Below are 19,574 nucleotides of genomic sequence, written 5' to 3'. Positions count from 1 at the left end.
TTGTGGGGGGGGGGGGGGTCTTGCGAGGGTAAATAAAAAACTGCTGTTTCAGTACGTTTTGTATAGTATTTTCCTTTTGCCTTTTCCCCGTCAGCTTTGAGTTTGCATCTCTGCTTGTGCTCAGTGCAGTATGTAAGAGTGTTTTCTCCTCCCTGCGCAGTCGTCTGGTGTGTCCGGAGCTGTGCCGCGTGTGAAGAGCCGAGGCATCCTGCGCTCAGCCAGCGGTAAGGTCCCTGCGGGAGCCAGTCAGCCAGGCCGCCCCAGCCTGCGCAAGGCCGAGAGCACGCGGTCCAAGGTCTTGCCCCGAGCCGGCCTGTCTGCGCAGAGCAAAGCCTCGTCAGCGTCTCTGTCGGAGCATCTGGACTCGTCCTCAGGCCTGCCCCGCGCCAGCAGCGTCATCTCCACCGCCGAGGGCTCCGTGCGCCGCACCAGCATCCACGAGCTGCTCTCCAAGGACAGCCGGCAGCCCGTGCTGGTGGACCCCGCGCCCTCCCGCTCCCAGAGTGAGTACAGCGACCCAGCCCTGCACAAGTCTGCTAGCATGCCCTGCCGTGTACAGGAGCCCGAGCTGTCCAGCCTGCAGGCCTTTCTAGGTCCCTCCTTCACCGTAGACTCCATCTTTCTGGACTCCATCTTTAGCGAGCCAGCGGTGACGGGTGGTGCTAGAAACCAGGCCATCCTGTCCCTCAACACATCTCTCGTTAGTAGCATTAGCGGCCCTCCCCATAAGGCCAAGCGCTCAGACGAGCCCGAGGAGGACGGCCAGTCGCTGTGGTACGAGTACGGCTGCGTGTGACCCCTGACCCCCGCCTGCATGAGTCTGCTCTGTGTTATGTCTTTGTAGCGACGCTCATGTGATTCTTCTGTTGGACTGAACCTCCATCACTCTTATATTAACTGATGCTGTCTGCTGTGTGTGTAACCGCTGATCCACTTTCATATTTATGAACACGAGGTCCCATGATGCTCCTCTGATTGTTTTATTGAAATGACACGGTGTGGCTGTTTCCCCGATGGTGTTTGTGTGCATGCCTGTGGTCTGGTGTGGGTTGTGTTGTGTTGGCGTGTGATGTGAGCCGTAGCCTGTATGAACACACCACTCTGCAGGTCAAACTCTGCTGATCCAGCGCCCATCGTGTTTGATGCATGCTGTGTGTCCACATAACGTCCTTCAGGACACTGATTCTTCTGTAATGTGCCGTTGAAGTGTGGCTTGCTTTCGTTCTGCAGATGTGGAAGTGTTTCAGGAAAACAGGAAGACTAAGAGCAGAGGTGGAGCTCAGAGTTTGTCCTGAATTCACACGGTGAGTGTCACCATCCTCCTCAGGAAACTCTTGAACCTTCGAGAATCCTCTTTGTCCACCTCCAGCCCAAAGTACAGGGAGCCCGATGCATTCCTCACTGTACGATAATCCATACCTAGCGTTAAAGGGGTCATGACATGGATTTTTTTATTATTTTAATATGTTCCTTGAGGTTTAGTTATAACATTGATAAAGTTTTTGAATATAAACTTCATAAATATGTGGAAAAATGATTATTTTCAACCGTCATTCTGAACTTCTCTGTAAAACAGCCTGTTTTTAAGGGGCGTGTCCTATAAGGCTTGTTATGATTGGCTAATGTCACTGCATAGTAAACACTATCAATGCCCCCTCGCTATTGTGAGTGTTTTGACAACATAATCAAAATAAAACGTCATTTCCAGACAAAGCATTAGGAAATCATTTACTTACGGTTTGTGATGCAGCTGCAGTCAGAGGTAGTGCCGCTTCATCTTTCAACAAATGTTTCTTTGTGACACTGTGCCTCGATTACAAAACAAAACGCTCCGATCAATCCTCAGACACGATCCGGGGTGCATTAAAAATAAACTATCCGCTCGTTCCTTACATTCGGATCCTTCTGATATCTGTACAAACTGTTTAAACCAAACGCGTCCAAGCGAACGTTCTTTCTCTGCATTTGTCCAGACGACAGACTCCAGCGGGGGACTGTGTCCGAAAGTGAACCGCATCTGTGTACTGTATCCAGTGTAGACAGTGATCCTGATTTCTATTTGCTTTTGACGCGACGCGACACTCACATTCAAGCGTGATCAAGTGTTAGCCATTAGCGGCTGAACACCAGTGGGTGGGGCCTATGTCGACGCGTCGCTCTGGGGGCGGAGTTTATGCAAACAACTGCGCCCAGCTGACGTCACCTTGCCCCTCAGATCCAAAACGAGCCGTCTTCTTATTACTTAAATGATTTTTATTGATGATGAGGACATTTTAAGCTGTGAAACTTGCCGGATGTATTAAGCATACAAAGACCTCTTCTGTGTCAAAAGATCAAGGGAAATTTGATTTCTCATGTCACGACCTCTTTAAACAGCATCATCAGAAATATTTTCACATTGAATCTCCAAATTAAAGGCAGGGAAGGGGATTTGGTTCAGAAACATTTTGTTATTGCTGGTTGAAAGTCTCTTCACATCCCGATAGCAATCACTAAGTGCTCTAAATGTATTTATATGTATTTATATTGTCTGTGGAAGGCGTAGGACCATAAAATGTTAAAACAATATTCACATAATCCCATTACATTTGTCATATTTAGCGGTTTTTATATACAGTAGTTTGTTTGGTGTTTCTGTCTCAGTTAATATCTTCTCCCTCTGCTTGAATGAGAGTGATCTGATCAATTTTCCTCGCTTTATTTTGCTCATTCATGTTCACGATAAATATGTAATAAAATGTCTAGTTAAAACATTTGATATCAATATTGTTTTTATGAGAATCGGTCTGCTATTGCAAGTATTCATAGTTGTTTTCGTGCTCACCGGGCTGCGTTACTGATACTGCTTTTCCACTCGAAATCTCAACACTTGTTTGAATGTGTTCTATGGAAATGGAAATGGATTTTTGTATGAATCTGTCCAGTGACCAAATGAACCAAACAAAACAATCCAGAAGTTCTTTTCTTCATACCATCACATTCAAAGAAAAGGCCAGTATGAAAAGGAAAGATTGATTTTTTTCCATATCATTCAGGGTTCCCACTGTCCTCTGAGAACCTGTTCAAATTGCTTTAGAAATGATATTCTGAAGAAAACATTTTCACACAAATATAATAAATATGTGCAGTCAGAGGCTTGCAGGACATTCTAGAAGGCTTTCACAAACCACAGCCTTGTTTTTGCTCTGAAACACAAGACGAGGTTGTGGAATTTGGGGGAAAAACATCTCTTTTTTTTAAAAGTCGTAATGTATTTTCAGAAAGTTTTGGAATATTTTTCGGCTCCCCAAATTTGTCACTACCGAAACATAATAACATAATTTAATAAGAAGGGCTATATTGATCTATTAGGATTTTGCTTAAATCTATCTTGTAAATCTATTTTTGGCTATTTTATTAAAAAGTTTTTAGAGGTAAATCAATAACAATTAAAATTTTAACAATATTCAAGTGTGATTTATGAGATTTGTTGTATTTTGAATCCAGTCTTTCTTTGTAAAAGGCATAAAGTCGATCATACTGATTTCAAAGTTAAGGATTCATTAGTTTGAATATGCATTGAACCAAAAACTATCATAACATCTTTAGCACTATTCGGACGGGACTAGTTTTCTAAACTAGTTTTGAGTTTCGATTCTTATCACCTAACGTCTGCGATTCTCATGTAGGCCTAACATCTGCATGTTTATTACAGAGGTCTGCAGAGATCACGACTGATTACCATAACCACAGGTTTACTACAGATACCATGGTGAAGCTACATGGCTAGCATAGCAAAAATTAAGCGTTAGCGTTAATTCTGGCAGGTCACGTGAGTCAAGCTTGCGTCAGGGACTTGGCTTTCTGATATTCCTTGCTAATCAGACTCCTTTATCTTGAATAAAGTGTTACACTTAAATATCATTAAGTACATTAATGATATCTGCCTTGTTCTGTTCTGTTAACCCTAGGGGGGTTATTATTGCTGCTCTCCCTGCTCATTCATGACAGGCTGCATGGATGGGCAGGCAGGTTTTTGCCCAGAACAGAACCATACCGCCAAACCAAACTTTATGCTACGTATCTATCATTTTGACGATAGTGGTCCTGACAGAACCATGGTTAATGTAATTAGTGTAACTATTTATTTTGTTTATTTGTAGTAAAACCATGTGTAATTTTCATAAAGGTACATGTAATTAAAACATCATGTAATTGAGTGCAGAAATGAAGGTGAGTAACGTTAATCTTACCTGACGCTGATATTACAGTAGCCAGTCTTAACAGTTTGCGTGATCTGGCTCTTGATTTCATTATTGTTCTTTTTTTAAATTTCTTAAATCAAAAAGAGGTAAGAGCGTCTACGGTAGTTCACGCTGGCCAAAACGCAAAATAATCTTCGGCAATCACAGACATTCGCATTCGGACGGGATTAGTTTTCTCAGAGGATCGCTGAGTTTGCTGAAAAACAGTAGGTAATTTGCTCTGGGATTATTACAGAGGTTTTGTGAGAAAAATACAGATTTAGCAGATTCGGACAGGATTAAAATCACTGAGTAGGTCTGTGAAACACACATTTCTCTAACGACCCCCTGTAAAACTAGTCCCGTCAGATTAGGGCTTTTAGCTGATAATTCAGTATACTTTATTTTTGACAAAACCTCCCATGTTTCGGTAGTGACAGTAATCCCTTACCAAAAAGTAGTATACTTCAAGTTTATTTTATTAAACTTCTTTTTCGTAAGGGATGCTTTGGTAGCGGCCACATCACATTACAGAATTTTAACTTGCATACTAAAACACTACTAAAACACTATATTACTAAAAAAAATTGTATAACTGTACTAAAATGTAGTTTATTTCCCCGAAATAAAGGATTATGTGTTCCTTTTTGTCACTACCAAAACAACGATGACATGTTTCAGTCGTGACTGTTTCGGTAGTGACAACTTTAAATACTTTTTGTTTTTTGTTATGGAATAACTCCCAAAAAGGTGTGTTTAATTGCAGAAAAAAAGTGTTAGGTAGTGACCTTCCTTAAAGTTACACACAGATTTTTCAGACTTTTGAACACATTAACCTCAACATGATGAGAGCTGTAGCTATGAGAGAGAGAGTTTCCCAGTCATTAATTTAGGCGTGTAGTTAAAATCAGTCTCGGCCAATGGTCTAAAACATACACTGTTTCGGTAGTGACATGAAAATTCAGGGAACATTTTTTTTACATAAAGTTTCATAATTTACCAAAAAAATATACAATAAATATTTATTTATTTATTTGAACTTTTTTATATACACTGCTCAAAAAAATGAAAGGAACACTTTGAAAACACATCAGTTCTCAGTGGGGAAAAATATCATGCTGGATATCTATACTGAAATGTGTTAGGAACGAAAGGATGCCACATCGTTTGATGGAAATGAAAATGATCAACCTACAGAGGGCTGAATCCAAACACACCCCGAAAATCAAAGTGAAAAAATGTTGCAACAGGCTAGTTCATGTTACTGAAATTGGACTGAAAGTGGCCTGCTGGAGGTTGTTCTGTAGGGCTCTGGCAGTGCTCATCCTGTTCCTCCTTGCACAAAGGCCCTTCCAGCTCTCCTAGAGTAACTGCCTGCCTCCTGGAATCTCCTCCATGCTCTTGAGACTGTGCTGGGAGACACAGCACACCTTCTGGCAATGGCACATATTGATGTGCCATCCTGGAGGAGTTGGACTGCCTGTGCAACCTCTGTTGGGTCCAGGTCGCCTCATGCTTAGGGTGGCCATATGTGCCATTTATACGGGACACGTCCTGGCCAGGATTTTTATATTGCCTAAAACATCCGAAGTAGTTTGACCAATAACATGCAGGTATTGTACATAATCGACCAATCGTGGCGGGTGAGAAGGTGAAATCTACAGAGAACGATCAAAGCGATGCAAAATGTTAGGTGTGTTTGTTCGTTCGTTCAACTTGAAGTGGTGCTGTGCACCGATCATTGTATGACACCAAAGTACTGCGAGAGCGATTCGAAAGCATAAGGAGCCGTCTCTCTCTATAGCTCATCAATGTCATACAACAATCAATTTGCACAGTGCAAACAGCCAAAACCTGGATATTTTAGGCAATATAGAAATCCTGGCAAGGACGCGTCCCGTAAAAATGGCTCGTATGGCCACCCTACTCATGCTACCAGTAGTGACACTGACCCTAGCCAAATGCAAAACTAGTGTAAATCAGTCAGAAAAGAGGAGAAATCAGACAGAACAGGGGCTAAAGGAACTCTGTTTTGAGAATCAATCACTTTTTGAGTTTTTAAAAAAAGCTCTAAATGTGTAGAATGTCATTTCACACAGTTTGAATCATGCTGACATGTTCAAGTGAGTTTCTGGGACAGTTTGGCTTTATTTTTCTACAGTGCTGTCAATCTTTTCTCACAGTCCACTGAACGCTCTGAAAGGCCGAAACCGCTCCAGATGGGTGGGGCTTTAGCTCTAACCCCGCCCCCAACTGAACCCCACTAACCTGAGCGTCTCCGCCTACTCGTGCTGTAAGCTCCTCCCATTAGGAGGTCTCTGGGCTTGGAGACCAGTGTGGATGAAGTCGTGTAAAGTGCAGTATATGTGAGACAGATGATGTCAGGCAAATTAACAGCCCACTCATTCACCTGAAAATGATCATTTGATTATTCATTTACGCCCTCGTGTCATTCCAAACCTGGTTCATCTTCAAATTAATTAAAGATACTTTGAGGATTGTCTCGTGGCTTTTTGTTGTTTTTGGTTACATTTTATTTTAAGGTGTCCGTGTTATACAAAATTAATATTTACTGCGTAATATTAGTGTCAGACTCTGTTCCTGTGTTTTGGTCCCCATGTGTTTCCATGCCTATATTTGGTCCTTCCCGTTCCTGTCCTTATCATTTGTTCCAGGTGTTCCCCTTTAGTTCTATTGATCCCAGGTGTGTCTCCTCATGTCATGTGTATAAATAGTGTTCCCTGTTCGTAGTTCGGCGTCCGGTATTGTATATGTCAACCTCTCCTGCTACGTTCCCTTGTGTTGGATGAATAAAGTCTCCTTGCTGATGTACTCCACGTCTCCTCGTCCCTCGTTCCTCGCTCCGCGCTCCCTCACAGTAGCGAACGAGACGGTTAGTTAACTACATGTATTTTGAGAGCATGTAGTTATGGTTAGGGTTTGGCTTAGGGTTACTTGCATGTAATTATGCATAATTAATTGTAATTATAGTATTAAGTACATGTAACATACGTAACAAGGACACCTTTAAATAAAGTGTTACCTTGTTTTTTTCTCATCGGGATCCTGTGCTGTTTGGTTCCCAATGCTCTCAAAATCTCTCTCATGTTATGTTCTGCAGAAGAAGTAAAGTCACAGAGGTTTGATTGACGTGTGTAGGGTCAGTAAACCATGGCATTGATCATATTCAAGTGAACAGTCATTACGTCCACGTCCACAACACGTCCATCAAGTCCACGAGACCGCGGGGTGTCCCATTCACAGCGTTGGGAAGGTTACTTTGGAAATGCAATAGGTTACAGATTACAAGTTACCCTATCTAAAATGTAACAAGCAGTGTAACTACTTCAGTTACTTTAATGTAACTGATTACATTTGATTACTTTCTGCTTACTTTTCCAAATTTCTAGTGAACGTTTTCAACTGTTAACCATTTTCAAACATTTAAAGCAGGCAGGGTTAACCTTACAATAGTCTTCTTGATGAACTCTTCATCACTTGAATTAAGATTATAACAATTTAATTTTAAAGCACATCCACCACAAAATCAGACTTTAGCAGCTCTTTTTGCTTTGTGATCGTTCTGAGGTTAAATGTAGGTTTAAAACCATAACAAGAAATAGTTTAATAGCTATGATACTGGTTATTAAATAAAAGCTTTGCATAGCTATAACAGAAAACTATGCCTTGGAAAAAACAGTTAATCTTAAAAAATAAAGCATATACATAAACCCAAATAAAACAGTTATTGAATGATCATGTGTCCTATTCTGTGTCTGAAACTCCTGAAACATTGGTGTCTCATATTTTAGAGCAGTCGATGCAGTTTATGAAAGAAATCAATCATATCTGTATGTGTGTGATCAAATATTCAGATGTAACTCCCTGTGTAATCCTTAACATTTCCATAAGTAACTGTAATTTAATTACACATTTTTTCTGGTTACACTGTATTGTAAGGTGTCCTTGTTACAGTGTAATTATACATTTAAGTATGTAACTCCCTTTGTAATCATTCACATTTTCATAAGTAACTAATTTAATTACACATTTTTTTCTCAGTAACTGTAACAGATTACGGTTACATTTATTTTGTAATTAAATTACATAATTCCGTTACATGTAACTGGTTACTCCCCAACACTGTGCATTGGTCACTTTAGCTTTCAGATGAGTGAGACGAGCTCCGCGCCAGACTTCTACCTGACAGCCAAACTGGCATCACGTCACCAAAGTGTGGACTCCGAGGAAGACCACCAGGGTTTAGTTCAGGTGATGTGAGGGTCAGAGAGAGAGCAGATACTGCAGTGAGAGCAGGGCGGGTCTGATGATCTCATGATCTGATGATCTGATGACCTCATGATCTGATGATCTGATGTTCTGATGATCTCATGATCTGATGTTCTGATGATCTCGTGATCTGATGATCTGATGACCTCATGATCTGATGTTTTGATGTTCTGATGATCTCATGATCTGATGTTCTGATGACCTCATGATCTGATGTTCTGATGTTCTGATGATCTGATGACCTCATGATCTGATGTTCTGATGATCTGATGATCTCATGATGTGATGTTCTGATGTTCTGATGATCTCATGATCTGATGATCTGATGATCTGATCTCATGATCTGATGTTCTGCTGATGATCTGATCTCATGACCTGATGTTCTGATGATCTGATGATCTGATCTCATGACCTGATGTTCTGATGATCTGATGATCTCATGATCTGATGTTCTGATGATCTGATGTTCAGTCAGACCAGATCCAATCAAACACAGCTGGAGCGGTTCTGTAAATGACTGGAAGGTGTGGAGTGGATTCAGACTGAACTCTGCAGCTCTGCGTCAGTGTCTGTGTCTTGCTGTCATCAGAGCTGACGTAATCAAACCTGTCTCAGGTTCTGCTGAACTCGAGACTAATCTGATCATGCTGATGGACGGAGGCTTTGCTTTCACTGCCGTACGGCTGCTTGAGTGTGTCTCTGATGCTCTCCTGCTGCCTTCTCCTCAATCACACTCTCAAAGCTTCCTTCACAAAATATCAAATACCTCCCCTTTCCCTAAAGAAAGCTCCACAGAACAGCAGTGTTCACCTGTGAATTTACTCTGAATCTTGCTTCATAAACATAAGTTTAGAGTCAATGAACGACCAGTGTTTCCATCAGGTCCTGGAAACCCATGTTGCATTGCTGTACTACTCGGACTTCCCTCAGATCTAATTTGATATGTTTGAAATGAGTCGTTCTGATATTTCAGTCAGTTTACAGTAAGGTCTTCAGGTTGACGTTGCACATGCTGTATAATGCAGGAGTTTGTCATTCAGTCAAACACAGCAGTCATGTTGAGAGTGAGGACTTGAGAAGCAGCATGATAACAGTCGAGTGACTGCTGAAGCCAGAAGCAGCTGTGTGTGAGGAACAGTATTGCTCAGAAACAGTTCGTCTCTCGCTTCTGTTCACTCCAGCATGTGAACTCATGAATGTATGTCTGCTTCCCCATGAGCGACAGACGGCTCACGCTCGTCACCAGACGAACACACAGCAGCACACATGTAACTACGCTGATGTGGTTGAGACTGAAGTGGCACAGAAGTGTGTGTTTTGTGGTTTGTAGTTGCACTGATATCCAAGGCTCGTGTATGACATCACACTCGTCACACAGGATACGGACTTCATGGTGTTTTCTCGGATTCATTTATTTACTGCTGCTGTTCACACAGTGGTCAAAAATGACCTTTTTTTCAATGAAATGGATATACTATATTAGTTCAATGTTTTGTTATTCAATATTTTGTATTTTTTGGGGGGATTGTATGGTACTAAATTGTATTTATGCAGTAGTTATAATCTATTTATTATCCATTTATTTTTACCACTTGTAGAGCATAGGCCTGAAAATCACATTTCCAACTGTCATAAATCTTGAATGCTTTTGAGACAGACTTAAGTTTGGTCTCTTTTTAAAGAAGACACTTGGTGGATTATTGCTGGGGGAAAAAAACTTGAAACAAAAAGTTGCTATTTTCAGAATTTCCAAACTGTTTTCATTTTCAAAATATATATTTTCCTAATGTGTTTTACTCTAAATCTGTGAGAAAATCAAAGCCATAAATCTAAACTGGTTGTGTTTGAAATTTGAGGTTGATATCTAAAAAAAAAGAGCTTTCAGTAAGATTTAGTTTGGCCACAGTACCAAAAGTTTCTACTAGATAAAATCACCCCCCATTCATTTCCAATGCCATCAATTTTGAGCACAAACAGTAGAAGTGTGACTTTTTTAAGAACCATTTAACTGTTTCACATCATGTCTAAGTGCCAAAACCTTTACCAAGTTTTGCACCATTCCAATGAAGCAAAAAAAAACCTTAAAAAACAAAATATAACATTTTTCAGTCAAAAATGTCCAAACAGCACCAAACGGTTAAGTCATTTTTTAAACACATTTTATCATGACAAAGGCTAATTCTGACGTTCAGAAACAAACTACACAGCCAGTGAAAGCATGACATACAGCGGGTAAAATAAGTATTGAACACATCACAATTTTTCTCAGTAAATATATCCAGAACAACCCAAGTAATCCATACATACAAAGAAAACAAAACAAATAAGTTCAGAAAGTAAGTTATGTGCATTGCATTGCAATAGTCCAGCTTGGATAGAACAAGAGCTTGAACAAGGAGTTGTGAAGCATGTTCTGAAAGAAAGGGCCTGATCTTCCTAATGTTGTATAAAGCAAATCTGCAGGACCGGACAGTTTTAGTAAAGTGGTCTGAGAAAGTCAGCTGATCATCAATCATAACTCCAAGGTTTCTGGCTGTTTTTGAAGGAGTTATGGTTGATGAGCCTAACTGGATGGTGAAATTGTGATGAAACGATGGGTTTGATGGAACCACAAGCAGTTCTGTCTTGACAAGGTTAAGTTGAAGGTGATGGTCCTTCATTCAGCAAGAAATGCCTGTTAGACAAGCTGAGATGCGAGCAGCTATCGTTGGTAGCAGTGATATGAAAAGCCATGTTTCTGAATGACAGAACCTAGTGATGCCATGTAGACAGAGAAGAGAAGTGGTCCAAGTACTGAGCCCTGAGGCACCCCAGTAGCTAGATGTTGCGACTTGTACACCTCACCTCTCCAAGATACCTTGAAGTATGCTTGGGTTGTTACCGACATCTGGTGAAAATTTAATGTCAACAGCACCTTTAGAAATATATTTACTGAGAAAAATGGTCATGTGTTCTATACTTATTTTACCCGCTGTATGGGTTTAGATTTCAGTTCAGTTCAGTTTGAGTTCATTTTGATGGTCTGTTTGTGTAATGAGAGTCATTTCTCCTACTATTGATGATGTTTACGAGTATGACATATCATGAGCTCAGGTGAGGTGAACACAGTCGGGAGCGTGAATGTTTTCTCATACACTAACAGGCCAGACCTGCTCATCAGAATGATGGAGGAGCAGCTTTAGGAAGCACTGATCTATCAGACCTGATTAACGCTGGACCAGCTTTTCATTTCATTGCACAGACATCAGGACGACATTCAGAACAGCTTTCGACACAGCAAAGAGAACTATCATTGTTATAAACGTTGTATGAACAATACATAGTAGTGTTATAAAAACAGCTGCAGATCCTGTGTTCAAACGTCTCCATGATTATCATATAAAAATTAACATTAAATATTGATCTCATATATATTTCCATTCAGAAAAGATGCAGCAGTAAGAGTAAAAACAAAAACTGTGATCAGTTCTCCATCATGAAGCTACTAAAATGGTTCAACTTTTCCACAGAACACAGTAATGGAGAAAAACCACTTGTAAAAACCAGACTAATTTTGAGAATCACACATGAATGAGACAGACAGCAGCGTTTGCTGAGCGTCAGGACGAAGACGCTTGTGTTTCTCCTCTAACGTGTTTCCATCTCGTTCTCCATCAGAGAGAATCGTCGTCTGAAGACTGAAGACTGGCACAATCCTACAATCTCCTGCCATGAGAAACAGGCCGTTTCTCTCTCTTTTGTAATCATGGACCCTCAGCAATGAAAACAGAAAATACGTCCTTTTCCTTGAATCAAGGAAGCAGAAGGAGTCCTAGAGAAGCTGGGGCTCGTCTCACTCCCTCACGATCACCGCTGCATGTGTGCTGCTCGTCTGACCTGCAGAAGACACCGGAGGAAACCCTGAAACACCAAAAACATAAGGACCGAGTGTGTGTGTGTGTGTGTGTGTGTGTGTGTGTGCCAAAAGACAGCGTTACTCCTGTGTGAACACCACATACCGCTTCATTCCTCTTTTCATAAATTAAATCAATGTGATAAACTTCACGACGGCTGTCTCATTTTCATCCACTGTTACACAAACAGAACGAGAACATGTTTGTTACACAGAGCTGGGTAGTAACTGATTACATGTAATCTGGATTACATAAACAGATCTCAAATTAAGTACTTCTAATTAGATTAAATCACATTTTAAAATACTCGTAATCTGACTACAGTTGCTTTTTTATGGATTGCATGAATACATATTATTCACACTAAAGCAATAATTTATTTATAATATATTGATTCTCCCCAATTCCTCTTTTTCATCTTTTAAATGTTCCTTTTGAAATGTCGTGGACATTCACTCAGAGATCAGTCATTAGTCAGGTGCTGCACAGCATTGAGCTGGATTCACAAATCATTTCAGAAGAGTTTCAGCATCGCATCAGCTACTGACCAACACCTTCATTTTCATGTGAATCATCACTCGGTGGGTTATTTTATCATGTATTACTTTGGAAGGCTTTGTCTTTCAAACACATTAAAATGCACAAATTCACTTTTTCGACTTTCTTGTCACCCGATGCTCTTTCATCGAATATATTTTTATTTGAAGTACCCCTGAGATTTTAAAATAAATATTTTAATAATGACGTATCACATTTGCATGTTCACAGTTCTCTGTTGGTTAATGGTGCGGCATCACCTGCTCCACTGTGAACTCCTGCAACACACACACACACACACACACACTCTCTCTCACACACACACACACACACTCTCTCTCTCTTTCTCACACACACACACACACACACTCTCTCTCACACACACACACACACACACACACACTCAGTCCTAGAGAAGCTGGGGCTCGTCTCACTCCCTCACGATCACCGCTGCATGTGTGCTGCTCGTCTGACCTGCAGAAGACACCGGAGGAAACCCTGAAACACCAAAAACATAAGGACCGAGTGTGTGTGTGTGTGTGTGTGTGTGTGTGTGTGCCAAAAGACAGCGTTACTCCTGTGTGAACACCACATACCGCTTCATTCCTCTTTTCATAAATTAAATCAATGTGATAAACTTCACGACGGCTGTCTCATTTTCATCCACTGTTACACAAACAGAACGAGAACATGTTTGTTACACAGAGCTGGGTAGTAACTGATTACATGTAATCTGGATTACATAAACAGATCTCAAATTAAGTACTTCTAATTAGATTAAATCACATTTTAAAATACTCGTAATCTGACTACAGTTGCTTTTTTATGGATTGCATGAATACATATTATTCACACTAAAGCAATCATTTATTTATAATATATTGATTCTCCCCAATTCCTCTTTTTCATCTTTTAAATGTTCCTTTTGAAATGTCGTGGACATTCACTCAGAGATCAGTCATTAGTCAGGTGCTGCACAGCATTGAGCTGGATTCACAAATCATTTCAGAAGAGTTTCAGCATCGCATCAGCTACTGACCAACACCTTCATTTTCATGTGAATCATCACTCGGTGGGTTATTTTATCATGTATTACTTTGGAAGGCTTTGTCTTTCAAACACATTAAAATGCACAAATTCACTTTTTCGACTTTCTTGTCACCCGATGCTCTTTCATCGAATATATTTTTATTTGAAGTACCCCTGAGATTTTAAAATAAATATTTTAATAATGACGTATCACATTTGCATGTTCACAGTTCTCTGTTGGTTAATGGTGCGGCATCACCTGCTCCACTGTGAACTCCTGCAACACACACACACACACACACACTCTCTCTCTCACACACACACACACACACACACACTCATCTGCATTCACCACCTTATTCTTCAACGCGCAAGTCAGCCGTTTTCTGTCAGCGTGCGAGACTTACGGTTGTTAGCCTCTGTAGGGAAATAAGAAAAACAGTACAGTAAACCGTAAAACTGTTTGCACTACAAACCAGTTTGTTCTACTTAAGATAATACATTAAAATAATAAGGTAAGACACCAGTTTGCAGTAACAAGCTGCTAAACCAGCTGTTTTGTACAGCTAGAAACAGCTGGAAGTGAATGACACCGGAAGCCTTGCACATAAAATGTACAAAGTACCGCACCCGCTCTACTTTTAAGTTACTTTTTAAATCTGGCCAGGGCTTGCTTGTTTGTTTTTCCATATATAAAAAGGTTTTCTTTTACAAATGTAAAAGCACTTTCACACCAAAAGTGAAATGAATGAGTCTAGAACTACAGTAAGATCATGTTCACACACTTACTCCTGATTTCTGTCACCATGGCAACACCAGAGCTGTCACTCAACACATGGAAACAAAGTAACTGGCGTTACCTATTTGAAAAAGTAACTCAGATATTTACTTCTAAATTAAGAAGTAATGCGTTACTTTACTAGTTACTTGAAAAAGGTAATCCGATTATGCTTCCTCAGCTCCACCGACGCCATCGAGACCAATAACAGCTTTCTCTCAGCAACAGTATACGCTTATATGGTTACAGCGCACAGAGCTGTGATTGGTCCAGCCTCATCCCCGACTGCTGTGATTGGTCAGAGCCAGCGGCGCTGAATAAAGGAACAGCCACATCCTCATCTACATTCATTCCAGTTTGGGTGATCTCATTAAGATAGCGACATGGTTAGTATTAAAACTATGATTAAAATACACCAAGACAAAGTATGGGCTTACATTTCTGCCACAATTCTGCGCGTGCAAGATCATATTTTGAGATCATATTTCGCTGAGAAATGTTCGTCTCGCAAATAAACAAGTATTTCGAGTGAACTAAAATCAATTTAGCATTTGAAAGATGTTTATTTGGATGTGCGCGGACGTTCTCTTTCGCACGTGCAGCGTTTCAGTTGCTTGCTCTCCTGATACCCGCGCTGTGTGCTCTCTATTCGCCGACGGCTCGCGTGCTCAACACAACCCAGCGTTACAATAGGCCATAATTCCAGCCAATCAGAGATGAGGCTGCTTAATTCTGATTGGCTGGCTTGACAACCAATCACAAGACTCCCTGCATTACCGACAGCAGGAGAACATTTGCTGAAAAGGGATGGAGACGGTATAATAAAATATGGCTAATCAGGAGAGCAATACATCACAGCGCCAAATGAGTTATGTTTTTGTTGTTGGAGTGTTTATTGTCTATGAACAATAAGCCAGCTTATTACTTGGGTAGCTAGCTAGCTGTCTAGTTAGCAGATGAGTACTGTAATTTGTTGATTCTCATGAATTGGCCGGTTTCACAGACAAGGCTTACATTTATGTAAACGTGTTAAACTTACGCATGTCTTAAAATACATGTTTGAGCTGTTTAAACTGAAATAAACTTGATCTGACATATCTTAAAATATGTTACTGCCTTTGTTTTGTCTCAAGATTCACACCAGTAATTCTTTTTTTTCCTAAGACAATTTAATAAAAGCTACTTAAATATTATAATTGAACTAAGGCCTAATCCTGGTTTAATTTAACCCTTGCCTGTGAAACCGGGCCTATATCTCTTAACTTTTAATCTTTTCTCGTCAGTTATGGGACATTTTGTTGCATCACTTTTCATTTATCTGTCTATCTAAGATTAATAACTTCGTTTATAGTCGCCCTGATCTGGATAAAAGAAGCCTTATCTAAAGAAATGCACATTTTTCCATTTATTTAAAATGATTTAGGGTAATGGAGAAATCGAGTCAGCAGCAAGGAACCTGGTGTGGTTGCTGCTCAACTCAGTGAGCACTGACAGGCAGGCAGCAGAACCTGACACCAGGCCCAAGTGTGACTGTGCGGCAGGAGATGGCTAGGTTCATGCTCACACTTTGTTCTGAAGGAAACCTTATGAGCTCAGTCAACATTTTATTTAAAGTTGATGTGTCCAATGCTGATGTGGAAGGAGATGCAGTTCTTGGTGGCGCACAACCCCTCTCGGTCCAACAGGTTCTCCAGTGGATGACCGGGCAGTCCCACGTCCCTATCCTTCCAGATGAAAAGAGACAGTTCAAAATTACATGTAATTTTGATCACGATTGCATGGAACGACTTGGAAATCACTCTGTATGTTATCCAGTAGTTAGTGCCTGCACTTGTACAGTGACATTTCCCGTTAAACACATGAGCACGTACCAGGAGTTTAAAAGAATTATGAGTGATGCTGTTAGATATGGAGGAGGATTCTTCAGAGTTTAAAACATGATAGTCAGACAGGTCTATCAACACAACATTGTTCACAGGAATTTATTTTTGCTTAATGATAGCACTTTAGAAAATGTTGCACTTTAGCGTGTTTCTTTGGTTAATAATACAATAACAGGTATTTACATTCATGTGCCCTCAACATCTACTTTATACATTAATTCCAATGTAAACATTATACTCTACCTTATCAGTTTATGATTAGTATCAATATGGACCAAGGAAAGGGGGCCTCGCACAGAATAGCTTCTCCGTACTACACATCCTAGTTGTGTGAGCCGTGAAAAGATACCCACTGCATCAACTCTATGCATGGATGCCATCATTCTCCACCATTGAACACGGATTCCCATTGAAACCAGATGTCCCTGAACCATTTGGTAACCAGCATTTGGCATCTGAGACTTGATAGCTGAAATTACATTATCCAGCTCAGGGTCTGTGATGGTGCTGTATGTCCCTCTGACAGAAAGATTATATTCTTTCATTCTTCTGTGAACTGTTCTTGTAGAAACACCAAGGCATTTGGCAATGCAAGAAACAGGTAGATGTGTATCCAGCAAATCTTTTAGTCTTTCTCTCTCAATTACAATTTTTGGGCATCCAGCACCTGCACCAACGACTCTTTCCACTTCCACACTTGGCACACATGTGGCTTCAATCTCAGACCTTACCAGATGATAAAGGTTTCGCAGTCCATGTAAAATCTCTGGGGGAACGTCTATCTGTCCAGAAAAGGATTCAAGTATAACAAGCTCATGGTGGCTTATAAACTCCAAATAATCAAGGTTAAGTGGTTGCTGACTTATTGCAAATTTGTTCAAAAGTCTCTTCAAAAACTGCTCTCTCAGAATATCCCGTGGAATAGAGGTAAAATTAACATTTGCCCTAAAAAGTATACATGTGTATGCTTGTCATATCATACGTATACTCAGAATGACAAACATGACATTATAAAGTGGACAGTTTTGCATATACTACGCATTGCCACAAGACTTCTACTGGAAAATAAAGACGGGATTACTAATCTTACACACAATTTAGGATGGATAGTATGCACATTGGGATGCAGGCTTGTTCTCCCTCACTGCAAAATAAATACATAAATAAAATTATGTTGGTAACAATGACATTAATGCAAAGATAACAGTAAGTGAAAATCTTGGGTGTGTGACCCACAAAGTAGTCATCTTGAGTCACACCCAAGAAATGCCCTTTAGCACACTCAAAATATGATCTTGCACGCGCAGAATTGTGGCAGAAATGTAAGCCCATAGACAAAGCAGCAATTATCAAATGGAGCAGTTGTTTAACTTAGATGAATCCTTGGAGAGCTGCAGTACTTTTTAAACTTTCCTCCACGCGTTATTCTCTCCACAGACTCCACTTCCGGTTTGGAGGCGGTTGTCAAACAGCGCTACCTGCTGAACTCCTCACAAACACACCTCAGAATACTGTTGTATTCTCTAATTATATCACTGTACTATCCTATGCTATATCTTTAGCCAGTGTCTGTAAGACAGAAATCCAGCATTAAGACGTTCCTCCAGTGAAAAAGTGCATCTCCTGTTGTCTCTCACATCAGAATCCAGCCACATATGTGTTTACCAGTGAAAAAGTGCATCTGCTGTTGTCTCTCACATCAAAATCCAGCCACATATTAGTTTAGAGCTGTTTAAACGGTGCTTGATCTGTGCTGATTTCTCTCCTGATTCACACCAGAACACTGACTCACTGGAGGAAGCCTTATTATGGATTATAGACTCTGTGGTATTTGAGTTAAGTGTCTTAATGCTGGATTAGTTTCAGCTTTTGTCTTCTCCAGATGTTAACTGATGGACTGGAGCAGGGCCGGAGTGGGACTCATTTTCAGCCCAGGGGTCTCATTTATAAAACTCTCCGTGGATTTCATCCTAAAAGTGTACATACACTCAAAAGCTAGATTTTGTGTACGCACAAAGGTTTTCAGATTTGCATCATTGATCATTGTTCTCACTAAAAAATATTTTCTCATAGCATGAGATCTGCAGTTTTGTTTAAAGGTGAATTATTGTGCACCTATTGCACTCCTCTCCTTCATTAAAAGAGGAAAAGTGATCAAGCGCATCCACTACAAATGTGTCTAAATTCATATAATTTTGGTTTAACTTCTGCGTAAAGGACTTTATGTAATTTCTGTCCTTATCTCCATTAATGAGAGTGCAATATTTAATGTAAATGTGTATATCGACATGAAACAGAGCTTAAAATCGTTGTTTTTACTTCATTCATTTTCTCACTCCAGGAAAATGAGTTCGTACACATGAGTCAGAGTTTGCGTGCATGTGTGCACATTTTCTAGTCAAGTTTGTTTTTATAAATCCCAACTTTTGCGTAGGAAGTGGCGTACGCCTCTTTCAGGGCTGGCTTTGCGCTTTCTGTTATACATTGTTTGTCTATTATTTTTTGCTCGCATATCTCCAACAATGACTTTTTTTTGGCTGTCAGGGGAATCAAAAGATAATTACGTCATCATTGCCAATTAACATAAGAAATGGAAAATAAGGGACAATTGTGATTCTTTATCTTATTCTTTAAGAAAACAGTGTTTATTCTTTAAGAAAATAAGGGACAGCATAAGGGACGTTCCAGATATTTGTACTGTACCATAATGTAGGCCTAACTGCCTGCAGTTAAAAAGTTCTCAGAAATAATCTCAATTGTTTTGCTTAACCTATTTATGTACAATTATTCTAAAAATAATTTAAAATGTCATTTATTTACTCATGGCTTGAGTAAATTGTACCATTATAGAATTGTGACTTCACACGTGTAAAGGTGAAACTACTGTGAAATTACAAATGGCATGAGATTTGAAAATCTAACAACTGAAGGTCTATGAAAC

General features: G+C 40.1%; 1 protein-coding gene and 1 long non-coding RNA gene across 2 annotated transcripts in view; both read left to right on the top strand.

The window, feature by feature from the left end:
* LOC107695193 (girdin-like) overlaps positions 1-1,310 on the top strand; it is a 55,883-nt gene extending 54,573 nt beyond the window's left edge. The window contains exon 28 of the mRNA XM_016495012.1: positions 161-1,310. Coding sequence (XP_016350498.1) covers positions 161-796 — 636 coding nt within the window. The 3' untranslated portion in view covers positions 797-1,310. The remainder of the gene's footprint in view (positions 1-160) is intronic.
* Positions 1,311-4,157: 2,847 nt separating this feature from the next.
* The window catches only part of LOC107695194 (uncharacterized), an 18,351-nt gene continuing 2,934 nt past the window's right edge, over positions 4,158-19,574 (top strand). The window contains exons 1-3 of the long non-coding RNA XR_001634968.1: positions 4,158-4,168; positions 16,569-16,571; positions 18,777-18,783. This is a non-coding gene — a long non-coding RNA (uncharacterized LOC107695194). The remainder of the gene's footprint in view (positions 4,169-16,568; positions 16,572-18,776; positions 18,784-19,574) is intronic.

The sequence above is a fragment of the Sinocyclocheilus anshuiensis genome, unplaced genomic scaffold (assembly GCF_001515605.1).
Source record: "Sinocyclocheilus anshuiensis isolate Anshui unplaced genomic scaffold, SAMN03320099.WGS_v1.1 scaffold518, whole genome shotgun sequence".
In the NCBI taxonomy this organism is placed as follows: domain Eukaryota; kingdom Metazoa; phylum Chordata; class Actinopteri; order Cypriniformes; family Cyprinidae; genus Sinocyclocheilus; species Sinocyclocheilus anshuiensis.
This window is presented reverse-complemented; position numbering and strand designations above follow the sequence as displayed.